At 37.8% G+C, this 14695-nt stretch overlaps 1 protein-coding gene across 1 annotated transcript in view; it reads left to right on the top strand.

The window, feature by feature from the left end:
- Positions 1-11160, top strand: part of CD99 (CD99 molecule (Xg blood group)) — a 30845-nt gene extending 19685 nt beyond the window's left edge. Inside the window, exons 3-11 of the mRNA XM_027710119.2 lie at positions 144-203; positions 691-723; positions 1611-1652; positions 1803-1835; positions 3201-3272; positions 4803-4844; positions 5377-5487; positions 6228-6281; positions 9462-11160. Of these exons, the coding sequence (XP_027565920.1) occupies positions 144-203; positions 691-723; positions 1611-1652; positions 1803-1835; positions 3201-3272; positions 4803-4844; positions 5377-5487; positions 6228-6281; positions 9462-9487 (473 nt within the window). The 3' untranslated portion in view covers positions 9488-11160. The remainder of the gene's footprint in view (positions 1-143; positions 204-690; positions 724-1610; positions 1653-1802; positions 1836-3200; positions 3273-4802; positions 4845-5376; positions 5488-6227; positions 6282-9461) is intronic.
- The last annotated feature ends 3535 nt before the right edge of the window (positions 11161-14695 follow it).

Raw genomic sequence — 14695 nt, 5'->3', positions numbered from 1 at the left:
ATTTCTTTTAAGGGGAAATTGTCTTGCTTGTATAGATTTGATCTTGTGGTTTTCATTGTATAGACATATATTTGTCTTTTGTGTAGCTTCTGAACAGTGTATTAAATAGTATTTAACTTTTTTTCTCTAACCTTCTCTGACAGGAGAGATAAAGACGACAAAGAAGCCTCTTCCATCTCAGAAGACACCACCACAGGACTTTGGTGGGATATAATTGGCTTGTAATGTCTTTTGTTGTAAAGTAAGGTGTAGTGTACATAATAATTTGAGAGGCATGAACTTTTCAACATAGTGGCATACAGGGTTGTGATATTTCTATAAAAGAAAGCAGTTCCCTAAAAGCAAAAGGATTTCTTAATTTTGGAGTCTCCTGGTAGTGCTTTCACAAACGTACTTTGTGATTTCACAAACTTAAAGACTCTGTGAAAATCCCTTTTGTTGACTTTCAGTCTGCATGTTTGGAGCTTGCTCACCTTGAGCTGGCTCTTGACAGGTATCATGATCACCAAAAGCACCATGTCGTTTGGCAGATAGTGCCTGGTAACTGTGGGGCTCCTCTGTGGGCCGCTGTTGAATGAGCATGCTGTTACATTCTTGGTGAAAACATTGTGAGGTGCATTTTGTGTAAAAATAGTCTAAAACTAGTTCAGTTTTTGCATTACACTTAAAACTTCCCCTCTGTCTTTGTAGATGATTTTAACTTGGATGATGCTCTTCATCCTGGTAAGTGTCGTGTTTTCCTGGATACTGCTCAAAGGTATTTGTGCAATGTCTATCCATGCCTTATGACATAAATGTAATAAAGGGCACTGAGTTGATTAAGGTAGCAGACTGCAGATAAAATAATTGCAGTCTAGTTATGTTTATTTACTTTCATTTTAAAGGTTCTAGATCACAAAAACTGTATGAATTTCAATAATTTCTTAGCCAAGTCCTACATGTTTCATTATTGTATCTTCACTAGATGGCACTAATTCCATAAACTATTACTTATGGAAGTAGTTTTTAAATCTGAAGTAATCTCTTCCTTTATAGAAGTAATTTTAGTAGCACAAGTAAACATCAATATGTTAGAAATAATTTGAGGGAAAATACTCTTTCTGATGTGAAGACTGTGACCAAATACAGAAAAAATTGCTAAGATCTCTTATTCTCCAATTTTGTAGCAAGCTAAATGAAATGTCATTGTGGGGGCCATATTTTTAATTCTATTATTTTTAAGTGAGGTACCAACTTTTATTATTGGTTAAAATCCAGTAATTTTAAAAGAGTACATAATGTACCTGATAGAAAAATGTAAAGAATTTCAGCCTTTAAAATACAATGTGCAAATTAAAATGCTGTTTAACACTTGAGTTCTTCTGTATATGTTTGTTATAGCAAGGATCTGACATACAGGTTAATATAGCAGAAACACTGTTAGTTGCATTAAAATACTATGTTTAGCTAAAATAACCAAACAAATACAGCATTAGTTAGTGAAAGGAAAAATGACATGGAGAAGTTTTGATACCATTTTTTTAGGTCAAATAGTCTTTCAAGGTCATTGCATGCTCTACTTTTGGTCTCTTCACACGAGTAACTTATTCTAACTCTTTACTTGTTTATAGATGGTCCCAAGCCAAATCCTCCTGCAAAACCTAGAGACACTGGTAAGACTGACCTAACAGGAATTTCTGAACAGTAGAAGAGTATTTGTTAATCTACCCCAGTTCTTTTCAACATTACTGTATTGTAGTCCAGTTTTTCTATCTTAACCTTTTTTTTCTTTTTTTTTCATTAAATCTCTCTTCTGCATGTAGATAACCCCAAGCGAGATCAACCTAAAGACACTGGTAAGGCTTCTAGCACAAACTCCTGAATCAGGGTTTTACTGTCTCAGTTACACTTCTACTAATTGATCTATGTTAATTGGCCGCTCTCTGTGTCAGATGTTGCACTGGATAAACACTGAGGAATGAAGAAAAGTTGTCTTGCAAATAAACTTTGCAGCAGTCTTGAAATTCCATAACAAAGCTGTTGAGGCACTTTCACTTAAAAGCAGGATGGTGTAGGGAGGAGGCAGGATGGGACAGAGTGTGTGTGTGCTTGGGGCAATGCTGTGCTTGGCTGTCTGTGGTGGAGCACCCGTGTATTGGATTGAGCTCTTTCGTCTTTACAAACGGAATCCCTTCTAGTCATGCCAGAAGGTAAATAGGAACTGCCTATGATCTTTATTCTTAAAAGATCTAAATTAAAGATAAAGCTCCAAGTTAAAGGGTTGTTTTGGGGGTTTTTTTTGTTTGTTTTTTTTTAAAGGCCCAGTTAAGTAATACAATTATTTGTATTTGAAAGATAGGCTTATATACATGTCCTTCCCTGCCTGTTGTGCTTTAGAGGTCTTTGCCTAACCCAGAACAAAACAGATTTAGATCGATGCAGTTGTGAAAATGCCATTATCCATGAACATTGTGGTAAAGAGTCCTTAACTGGAATGCAAGCCCTGGTTCTCGTTCTTTCTGATTTGCAGCAGATACTTGAATTTGGGTCTTGCATGCCTCAGTACAGTGCTTTCACCACCCAACTAAAACATCCTCTGATGCAATACTTTTAATTTTGCTACTTGAAACATATTTGCTTTGCATAAACTAAGGATTCATTTGGCAGCAGAGGGGAGGAGGAGAAGGTCCCATGAGGGGGAAGGGAATGCTCCGTAAGGTAGGGTTCAGTGGAAATGGAGAGGGACTAGACCAATGTCCTGTAATAAATCAGAGAAGGGAATTACATTTGGACCGTTTGTGACTAAGAAACCCAACTCTGAAGATTCATTCACAGTTGCAGCCTTGAAAAGAAACGATCCTTTCCTATCCGCATCCTTTCTTTGCTTTCACAGCACAGGGAGACTTGGGTTATTCCAATTAAGTAGCTTATAGGGCTTCTTGCTTTCTTAGCCTGATTTGTGCTACTCTGCTCTTCTCGCAGTTGTTCAGAAAGTCTGGAGGCAGGAGTACTGCTGTCAAACTGTGTAGTGCTCAGCTGAAGGGACTTGACATTGTGAGGGCTTTTAAAATGTGAGCATATTGTGACTATGATGCTAAGCCTAAAACCACGACAAATTCAACTGAACGATCTTGAGAAAATTTCCATGTCATTATGGGCCTTGAGGTGTCTTTTCACTGAACTTAAAACAAGTAAGGTAATGCTATTTACATTTTTTATAGGCACATTTGATGATACAGATCTACTTGATGGCAATTCGCCAAAAGGAGGAGGTGATGGGAGTGGCAGCAATGGTAAGACAGTAGGTCGTGCTTCATATTGTTTCTGTGGTTACCTGAGTTTTTGATAAAATCTTACTCCCAAGCTGGTTAACATGCTCTAATTTGTAACACCTTCAGTTCTGGTATCTGAAACTTAAGAGCATATCTTTGAATTCAAAAGTAATGTGTTCCATCTCTACCAAAAAAACCCACCCCAAATAATTAAGAGGTAAAACTTGTCTAGAGGTAAAACTTCCATGATTTTTACTGTTATACTAAGAAGGATGGCTTTTTGAACTGAGAAATGAATGTGGTACTTACTTCATAATTTTCCATAAATATAGTTCTTAAAGTCCTCCAGGTGCTATTTTTAGATCTTCTGTGACATACTGGCAGTTTCATTTAGCTCTTGTAGTTAGACGGTCTGAAGGTGGGCCAGAAGAAGATCCACCCCATGTTCTCAAAAATATGCTTTGTCCCAAAGGATGAACTGATCCTTCCAAGTGATTCTTAATCTTCACTTTTTACTGTGAGAGTGGTGAGGCACTGGAACAGGTTGCCCAGAGAAGTTGTGAATACCCCATCCTTGGAAGTGTTTTGAGGCCAGCTTGGATGGAGCTCTGAGCAACCCAGTCTAGTGAAAGGTGTTCCTGCCCATGGCAGGGGGGTTGGAACTAGATGATCTTTAAGATCCTTTCCAACCATATGATTCTTTGTAGGGTGTATCTACTCTGAGCAGAATGAAACCGTTTCATAGTTTGCCAGACTTTCTTTCAGTAATTTGACATTTCTAATCATTGTGGCTCGGCTCAATACAGAGGTGGTCACTGCAACCAGGCTGCAGTAATGGTCATCCTTGGGATGTGTCTAGTCATCCCTGTGTGCGTTACTGAAACTTTATTATTTCCAGACCAGAGTTAGCTGAAGTATCTTGATGGGGTTTGAGGTGTGCCAATGGTTACTGACTTCTTCAGAGAGTTATCCTAGACAGAGATTACCTATGCCACTTTTTTGGGTAGCTTTCACCTTTCAAGCTATGTTTGGGGCAGTATCTTGAAAATTGGCAGGGGCAAGAAATATCTGTGGAAACTTGTGGGGTGTTTTGATCTGCACGGGTTCCTGCTGCAATGGTACAAGTTGCATCGTGACAAATATAGTTAGTATTTATAGAACATCGGTCTTGCTTGCAAAGAGAATTGCAGAAGTATTTAGTAAACGAGGCTGGGATTTTAGGAAAAGATGGTTGTTTCCGTGGAAATACAGCTGAGTGTTACTCTGAAGTTATACACTGTTCCTCTCCACTGAGTGTTCTGTGGTGGTGCACAAGTTGGTTAAACCAGATTTTACAAGTGCTCTGTGCTCATTTTGTAGAAGTGCTGAGTACTCAAGGCTGTAGTTGACACCACCATGACCAGTACTTTGAAAGCAGAAAGTTTGAATGCCAGAGTATGGATATAATAGATGGTTTGTAATTTTGGATAATTAATTGGCAAAAAGGTTGTCAATTATGATATGACTGTTCTTTAGACATGTAAAATGTAACCTTTCTGTTTGTTTTTACAGAACGAAGGGGCCAAACTCCAAATAATGGCCAAGAAGATGAGGGTAAATGCATGAATTTGTGTGTATGATGGCGTCTGGATATATGAAGTTTGTTTTCTGGAGTTTTCTGTGTTGCTCATCTTCTGCTAGAATGTTGACTACTGGGAGTGGGTTACAACTTAAAAATTTTTGTGGAATGTGGAATTCTTACTTTCAAGCTCTGCTTTCATAATCCTTTAAAATCTCTATGTTGCAAATAATTCGTAATTGTTAAGGTCTCAGAGATGCTGGTGCAGTGACCGCACGCATGGAAAGTAGATATTGCCATGAAAGGGGGTAGCATTTTTAATTAGTGGAAATTAGAACAGGAGTGCTTAAGTTCCTTAACAACAGGCATTGCTAAGAAATCAATGGTTATAAAATGAGACAAATCACTTTTCATTATGCATAAAGACAGAAAGAGTTGATGATTACAGTTTCATGTAATTTCAGTTTAATGATTTTTGGAAGTGTTCATAGGGTTTACTTTGAAACAATACAATTTTGACATGGCTTTCAATTTTGAAAAATGTATACAAACCTCTGTTTTTTTCAGCTTCTCAGGGAGCAATAGCTGGAATTGTAAGTGCTGTGGCTGCTACTGTAATTGGGGCAGTATCTAGTTTCATTGCTTACCAGAAGAAGAAACTCTGTTTCAAGCAAAGCGGTAAGAATTCTAAATTAATTTTATTTTCTACTGTCTAAAGAGATGTGTTTTTTTATTTATATGGGGACTAGAAACTGATCCTATGCATAAGGTAGTTTTAATAGCCCAGTGAATTTATGGTCACAGGGAGTAACCTTTCTTACTAATCATCTTAAGACAGGGTGACTGAAGAATGCCTTGCCTAAAAATTAGACTTTCAGAAATAGAAGAACTTAAGGCTTTACATTCCTAAAATAAAAGCACTTCTTGTTAAAACGTAAGCAGGAGAGACTGCAAGAAAACACTTTTTAAGGAAAATTGATTGGGGATTTGAGACTATTTTCATGCTGAAAAAATACCTTGTCATTTCTAATTTTGTAAGTTTTACCTTTGTCTTGCTATCTGCTTTATTTCCATCTAAATAAGATATAACTTAGATCAGAGAACTTTGGGAATCCTGTGGGTGATAGGAGGGGCAGAAGCTTTGGTTTTGTCTCTTTCAGTCTTTCTGACTATTTGGTGTGGGGTAGTGCAGTCATCCTGCCAGGCACTGCTGTTTTGTAATTTGGGAAATTTGGAAACTGAGTAACATCTCTACTATGCATGTTAAAGTGAACATGCAGGCAAAACAAGGACAACTCAACTACCATCAGGTAGCCCATTTTTTTCAGTGCTGTTTCTTATGTCAAATTATCTCTATTAATCAATAACTTTGAATATAAGAGAATTTGAACGCTAAACATCTCTTTGTTTCCCAGCAGATGAAGAGAATGTGAATATGGATAGCCATAGGGGAGCACAATCTGAGCCACCTGGTAAGACAAGAATCTAGATGGAAAATCAATTTTTTGATGGGGATCCTATTAAATGCACTTCATTGACATCTGACATAGTGGAGAAAATTATTTGCACTGTTTTGTTTAAAAAAAAATACTTATAACTATCAATTTTGGCAGAATATGATCCGGCAGTGTGTCCTGATGGCCAAGAAGGCCAATGGCATCCTGGCTTGTATCAGAAATAGTGTGGCCAGCAGGACTAGGGAAGTGATTGTCCCTCTGTGCTCAGCACTGATGATGCCACACCTTGAGTCCTGTGCTCAGTTTTGGGCATCTCACTTACAAGAAAGACATTGAGGTGCTGGTGTGATTCCAGAGAAAGGCAACAGAGCTGGTGAAGGGTCTGGAGCCTCTTAGAAGAATTGACTGAGAGAGGAGCTGGGAGAAAAGCCTGGAGAAAAGGAGGTTCAGGGGGCACCTTATTGCTTTCTACAACTACCTGAAAGGAGGTTGTATGGAGGCCTCTTCTCCCAGGTAACAAGTGATAGGACAAGAGGAAATGGCCTCAAGTTGTGCCAGGGGAGGTTTAGATAGGATATTTGGAAAAAATTCTTCACAAAAAGGGTTGTCAAGTATTGGAACAGACTGCTCGGGGAAGTAGAGGAGTTGCCATCCCTGGAGGTATTTAAAAGATGTGTAGATGTGGCACTTGGGGACATGGTTCCGTGGTGGACTTGGGAGTGCGGGGTTAATGGTTAAACTCGATGATCTTAGAGGTGTTTTCCAAAATAAACTATTCTGTGATTCTATGATTTTACCATGACAACAAACTTGGAACTAATTCAAGAATTGCATTGTGAAAATGTGGCCACTCTTCTCTGTTTTTTTATTTGAAGAGATTGTTTGATTGCCTTGAGAAGTCATTGAAATACAGGAGCTTAGAGAAAGTAAAGAACTGAATTTTCTCTGCAGAAGTATTATTAAAGACAATTATGAAAACACAAGCCTGCTCCTTTAGTGTAATACATAACTGCAATTAGCAGTTAATAAGTCTGTGTTGTTTCTGATTGGAATCTGAAACCTTTTCTGATTACAAACTGATACAGAACTCTGCAAGAATGTATATTAAAAATAATTATGTTTGAATTGTTGCCTAAAGAGACTGTGGAGAAAAAGGCTCCAGGCCAATTTAGTGTATAAGATAAGATAAAAGGAATTGGTCCTTTAATTAGCCTCAGGCCAGGGGAATACACAGCACATGTGTGCACCCAAACAGTGGTTTTATGATTTTATAATAAGGTCCATCCAATCCCAGGTCTATCTATCCCTGGTTCTGCCCCATTCTACCCCCCGACATACCCCTTTAGGAATTGAGTTTGGGATCTTTGGGACCCCTTCTTCCTCATCTTCATCTTCTTCACAGCACACATAGTCCTTGGAGCTCCTCCAGAGTTCTGGGCTTGAAGGTTACTGTGTCTGTGTGATACCTCCTAGTCCAGGCTTAGGGTGCTGTGTTCTTAAACAGAAGTGTTTTTCTACAATTCTACCTTGAAAAGAAGACTAAACATGCTAACAGAATTTAGAGGGATTGATATGAAATGGGGTAACAGGGTTGGGTATGTGTAACTATTATGCTGCAGGGTAAGGAGTATAATACAGCTACATTAAAATCTGCATTTACTACACAACTACTTCTAAAATCTACAAAAGTTAAAAAAATTCAAAAAGCTCTGAGGCATCAGAATAGAGATGTAACTATACTGGAGGCAAGGAGGACTAAACTCGCTTTGTTGTAACTAAAGCATTTTCTGTTGTGAACAGGGAATGATTCTTGTATGAAAGAACCATCACGTAATTGATCAAAGGTGACACCTGTGAAAGGTCTCTTTTAAAGCAACAAAAACGTTTGCAACCTCACCCTTCACTTACGGTGGTCTAGGGTACTTGGCTGATAGAACAGGTGTTTAACTCTGGGAAAGCCATAGATAGTTCTGGAGGAAATGGTATAGGTGAAAACTTGGTCTTCTAGCCCTTGTGACTGGTCAACAAAGGAGGAAGTAGTATAACCTCGTGCTGAAGTTTACTGAGTGTTTTTGAAATACTGAATATTAAAATACCGAAGCAGTATATATTTTCAGTATATTCTTCTGTGAGTTTAAAATCTACAGAATTATTTCTGGGGTTTATGTAATTAAAAAACCCCAACAGTTATATCTTATTTTTCTCAGATATTTCATCTGTTTGCTAAAAACTTTCATCGGGCTTATGGTCATCTTTATAAACACTTTTCCTCAAAGCTGTTAAATGTATAAAACTCTCAAGGGCACATCATTTTCTTGTGACTGGCTGTCAGGACTGGAGATAGGCAGGTATCCTCAATTCAGCGATGCATTAGTGAAGCAAATAGGATCATTCAAAGACCTATACTAAAGGCAGTTAAAAATATGAGTTGTAGTTGGAATATCCTAAAATTTTGTCTGAGATTGATCAGAACTCAAATGTGAAATGTGTCAGATGATGCATATTTTATTTTAACCAGTAAAGTCAAACTCAGGATGTTATCATATATGATTATTCCTGCCTACGTATTGATGTCACATTACATCCCATATTTTATACCTCTACTATATTTTACAGACAAGCATGATCATGTTTTGTGCCAAGAAACTGGGCATCCATGATCAGAATGGTGCTGCTCCTGATCTAAGTTCTGGGAGTCAGCAGATGTCAGCTCTGCTTCTGCTAATAGAGTGCTGGTGTACCTACACAGCTTCTAGTTTAAAAGAGGTCTTTTATGAAGCCAAGTCAGATGGCACAGCAGAATAGATTTATGTTTTTAAAATTTTATGTAGGCTTATCTTTGACTTCCTAAAAGTATAGTTAACCTAGACACCTTGTTTCAGTAACCTACTTTTCCATTATTTACACAGTCTGTACTCCATTTCATGTTGGCATCCGCAAAAACTGCAAGCCTGAAACTGCAAGTGTAGATAGATTCCCTGATGTAGTAGGATGTGGTTATTTGAGTGAGAAATCTGGCATGTAGTATACCTTGATGTGCAGTGTTTTGGCTTCACAGAATCAAGCTCTGCTTACCTGAATTTATCACACAGTGCCAAATGCCTACTGAAACTTTGTTGTCTGCATGAACTATTAAATAACTTACAATGTCCATGAACTTAATGTACTAATCTTGAATTGTTTTTCACTTCTTAGTTCAGCGCACGCTTCTGGAGAACTAAATTAAAGAAAACGTGATGAAGAACAGATCTTGAAACTGGATAGAGAGCTTGCCTTCTGCCTGAAAAAAAGAAAAGGACACAAAAAAAGCATAACATAAACAGCAGAGTCTGAAGTTGCATTAGAAAACTGTTCTTGTTTGAAACATCTCTGGGAGTGTGACTTAGACCTGAGTACTTCTGTATGGTTAGCCCTGTGAAGCATTGTTGCACACCAATACATGGCCTTAATGACAGGAGTGTAGAAGTATGTTGTGCCTTTACATTCTTGCCTTTGCTCCTCTGACAACTGGGTGTGTCTCAAATGCATTTGGTATGTTTAACTTTTCCTTACCTCTCCAAAAACAATAAGCAGTTAAGGTTTTGTTATGTCATTGCTTTCAGGCAGTACAAGCATTTTCTTTTAATACCCTGTGTGCAGTGAGTGTGCCAACCAACCAGTCTGGTGTATATTATGGGCACCGGAAAGCAAGTGGCTCACTGTGTATGAATGATGGATGTGGGTGTGGGTGCTGCTGACCCAATCTATGTAGCTGCCTGGGTCAGCCACCAGGGAAGAGATACTTGTTCTTGAGCATTCAAGAGACAAAAATTCAGTTTTGTTTTTGCATTTTTTTTCATTGCATCTGTCTGGTACAGATTGAGAAAACCCAAACTTAGTGCATACAGACCCTTCATCCTTTCTGGCTCTTCCTGCTTTGCGAGTACTGAGCTGGTCAGTTGTGGAAAAGCCTTATTTGCACATCAGAACCATAGCTGGATTTTGTATATCCAGCAAGGTCGATATTTGGCATTGTCTAAATAGTTGTGGCTGAAGCACTGGGGAGTGGGGATTAACATCTTTAGACTTCCATAACCAAAAGCTTAACATCAAATAATGTTGAATTCAGAAGGTGTATCATACACATGGAAGGGACAGAAACAGTACTACAGGTCAAAAGTACAAAATAGCAAGACTGACCAGAACAACCCAACCCCACTCCACAGGCATCCACTGAACAGTATAAATAGCATACGTGTGAGAAGTGCTTTTGGACTTGTGAAGGATTGCCCTTGGGATGACAACCTATGACTGCATCCTTATTTGAAAGCACTTGAGAACTGTGCTGTGGCTCTTGAAAGTGAAAGGAAGGTTTCAAGGATCTGTGGAAACATGGAAAACTGCAACTCATAACAACTAAAGGACTAAATCTGGAATAATAACTAGTTCCGTCTGGAAGGAATAGTCTGACCAGTTTTGTTGGCTTTCATTCTAATTCTTTTAAATTTTCATGCAGTTTTACAATATGTGTCTTACTAATGTGTTTTAGCCACCTGACAAAGTTCTACAGGAAGATGACATTTCATGGAACATCTTAGAAGTCATTACTGAATTTGGATATTAAACCTGTAAATATATCTGTACATTCAAATATGAATGTATGCCAAGGATAATTCATTTAAGAATTTCTTGTACATGTTTCTTAGCTTGCAACAAAGCTTTACACAGATTTTAGTATTTTGTTATGGAATTAATTTGTAAGCCTCTTGCCCCACTTCTGCTTTTGGTACAAAAGTGCTAAAACCTTTAAGTGTGTTTGAGAGTGCAAAAGTGGTTATTATATAAACATATGCTCTATGTAAATACAAAGAAACGTCCCGCTCACCTGAATGAATAAATAGGTATCTCATATCAATGCTAAGTGTGGAGAAAACAGAAATAAGTCAGAGTTTGTTAGAAATAGAATGGCAGAGGAAGCTCAAAATAGCTTTTAGCTAACCAGATTTTTGAATCCTTTTTCAGCTTTTGCAAGCTTAAAAATTACTTATTAAAATCTCCTATCAACATTGTGATTTTTCTAAAAATAAATTTAAAAAAAAAGGTTTATGTGTTTTTCTCCTTAGTAGTTCTAAAAATACAAAACTTTTGGTGCTCAACTTGAGAAGGAACCTTCAAATAGTTTGTCTTCCTGCTCCATCAGCTGTTCAGATTTATTTCTTACAGACATTTTAATCATTTTAGAAGAAAGTTGTCCAATAGCAGTAAAGTTTTGAGTTGCTTTCACAGGGTGCTTACCAGTACAAAGTGCAGAGAAGACATCTCTGTGAAGGACAGGCATGGCTTTTGAAGAAGATTTGATAACACAGACTCTACTGAAAATATGGACAGCAATAGAAGGTTTAGTATGGGCAAACTAAACACTGTTGAGTGTTCCTCATCCAGATATTATCACATCCTTTAGAAGCAGACACTTTTGCAGGGCCATGTGTTGTCTCACCTGAGGTGAGAGGACCATAACTGAATGAGATAACAATGCAGGGGTTGCCAAGTGCCTAAATACTAACAAATTTACTAATTCTAGTTTTCAGTCTAAATAAGCATAGGTTACTGCATGAATTTTGGGGACAAGTATACTCCACAAAGCAGGCAAACCTAAAGACAGTGTTTGCAGGGAAAGGCTGTTGTAATGCTGATTTCAGCATCTCTCATGTCTAGTTTTGCCCCCTTACAGATTTGCAGGCTGGAGTTGTGGAAGAAGGAAGAAAGACTCGCTGCTGCCACCTAGGAAGAAAAGTTTAAAGAGAAAGCTTGAAATTATAGGCTTTTCTCTTGTTGTGAGAGGCTGCCAATTTATGGATTTCTGTTACTTATCTGTGGATAAAATGTAGCAGTTTACTTGCAGCTATTGGGATATTAATTGCTATGTTGCTATTTGCCTCACTACCCATAGAGTCTTTGATTTGTTTCTTCCTTGTTCAGCTGCCGTTACATTACATAGCTAAATATCCTAATTCATTATTTGTCCCATTCCTTGGCACAGTAAACGTTATCAGTTAGAAATTATTCATCACCCTAATTAAGTAGTTTTATGGTCATCTTCCACAGATCAGCTGCTGCCCATCATGGCCTTATGACCTGCGAGGACTTTCAGATCCAAATTTGGGAATTAATGTTCTAGTTTCTGTATAAGTATCAGTCAGATATAGTGGAATGTACAGTGGAATGAAAAAATACTGTCATTTCTAGGCCCAAACTGCAAGTTCACCCTGGTGAGGTACCTTTACTATTAAACTGAGTTAAAATGGATGGCAAAAAAGAGCTCTATCCTATCCTTGTGGCACACCTTCTTCAGTTCTGTTTTTTCTTCAGTCTACCTCCTTTGAGGACAAGGAGTTACCATCAGTAATAGGAGGAAGAATAATCAAAGCAGGATCTTTTTGTAGAATAATACACCACTTTAGCTTCTACAGGGTAGATGTGGTGGCAGTTTAGTTCGTACTCTCGGTGGAAAAGACTGCTTTAAAAATATTTTGATGGCTTTCAAGTGCGATGCCCATTTCAAATACTTATCCAGACAAATTCATCGGGCTGTGGAAATGAAAGCAGGCAATTCTTAAGCATGAAATTTGGCAGCCTTTTACTGTAGCTCTTATTTCATCTCATTTCAACGTGAGTGCCAAATTTTGAATGCTAAGAAAAACATTTTAGTGCACTCTGGTTTCAGTGTACCTTGGGCTGAATTACGCTCTCAGTGCCACATTTCTGTGCCTTTTTTTCCACTAATTAGGCCACCATCTAAGCCATACAGTTCTATGTGTGTTTTTCACTTGACAAGATGATGAGACAAACCTTAACCTTTTTACAAACTGAAAATATTATTTTCTTTTTGCTCTTTTCTGTTACACAAATGTAAAAGACCTGTTTGAAAGGAAGTGATTATTAGGAATAGAAAAAGGACTTGAATGGAGCAAAAATACATTTTTTTCAAATCTCTGCATTTGGAGTACTTTAAGAACCACAGAATAAAAATACATGTTCCTCCATCTGCTTGTGGAAAAAACATTAAAGTTTCAGCTAGTGCATAGTAATTGTAATCTGTTGACAAGAAATTGTATCACCAATTCACTTGTGTGTTTGGCTTGCATTTAAATTAATGCCTAATATTACTGGATGCTTCAGTATTTTAATTAAAATACTTCTGGTTTTATGACAAAAGATGAGTAGTGTAGGATATTAGTGGCTTTCCCAAGTAGTTCTACTGTATAATTCAGTTCTTTCATCTCCTATAGACGCATACAGCAGGTTACCCATGCCAAAGAGAGCAATGTCTAACCTCTGCCCACAGGAAGGATGGAGCTGCCAATGTGATGAGTTGTGGCTGCCCTCTTTTTCCTTTTTAGCTTCTGTCATCTAAGAGAGGCCTGACAGGCAAAAAGTAAGTGGCATAAAGAATAGACAAACACGCTGTCTCCTTTTCTACCCTCATTTGCCATTTCTAAAATATTGGGGTTTTTCTTGAAAGAGCAAATTTTAAAAAAAAGATAGAGTTCATCCACCTTCTCAGGTGAATAATAGTCAGAACTCTTTTTTTCCCTTTAAATTGAAAGCAATGGGTCAATGATATCTCAAAGTATTGAAACCAATATATGGTCTGGTGTAAGGCTATATATTTCTTTTTAATATATAATGGGTTTTTATTTGCTATCTTGGGCGAGCAGTTGCATGTTTTTGACAGAACTAAGATTAATGAGTTCCTGCAACGCCTCCAAGAACAGAAGTGAGATAAATATTCAAGACATCCTGACTCCTACGCTAGGTCCACTCTTTCCAGTGCTGCCTTTGAATTGTTTTATTTAACTATACAGAGCAGTAGCTGGCTTCAGAAGAATTAGAGAAGATGTACATCATCTTCAAACTTCATCTGAGAATGTTCAATATCACAATAAATTTGTATCACTCTCAGGTGAGAGAATGCATTTTGGGAAGACTTCACTTAGAAGAGCAACTGCTTTGAAATAGAGCTACTGAACATGAGGTGCTTGGACTTGCCTGGGACCAGTACATAGCCTTGCTAACTTTCCTGTTCCTTTCTGGCAAATTCAACACTGATATGAAGATTACCACACACAGGCCTGCTTCTGGTATTCTTGAAAAAAAATAAACTGGATTTACGGGATTGCTCATTTCATGGTATAGTTCTTGTTTTAACTGGCTGACAAAGTCACCTCTTCAACCTAAATGTCCTTAACTCTTTGGAGATGGAGCAATTGGCCCTGACATGGACAATGATGATACACAAATTGAACCTTAAAGCTTCTATTAGTAGCTTAAAAATAGTTAAACCATGTGATACAATAAGCCAGACTTTTATAAAACATTCTGCTGGTTCAAATTTGGGTGGGAGGAGTTGACCTACTCTAACATCAAGCTTCTTGAAGATTCAGTATCAT

The sequence above is a fragment of the Pipra filicauda genome, unplaced genomic scaffold, assembly GCF_003945595.2.
Source record: "Pipra filicauda isolate LSUMZ 115617 unplaced genomic scaffold, ASM394559v2 scaffold439_size563993_pilon, whole genome shotgun sequence".
Lineage (NCBI taxonomy): Eukaryota > Metazoa > Chordata > Aves > Passeriformes > Pipridae > Pipra > Pipra filicauda.
This window is presented reverse-complemented; position numbering and strand designations above follow the sequence as displayed.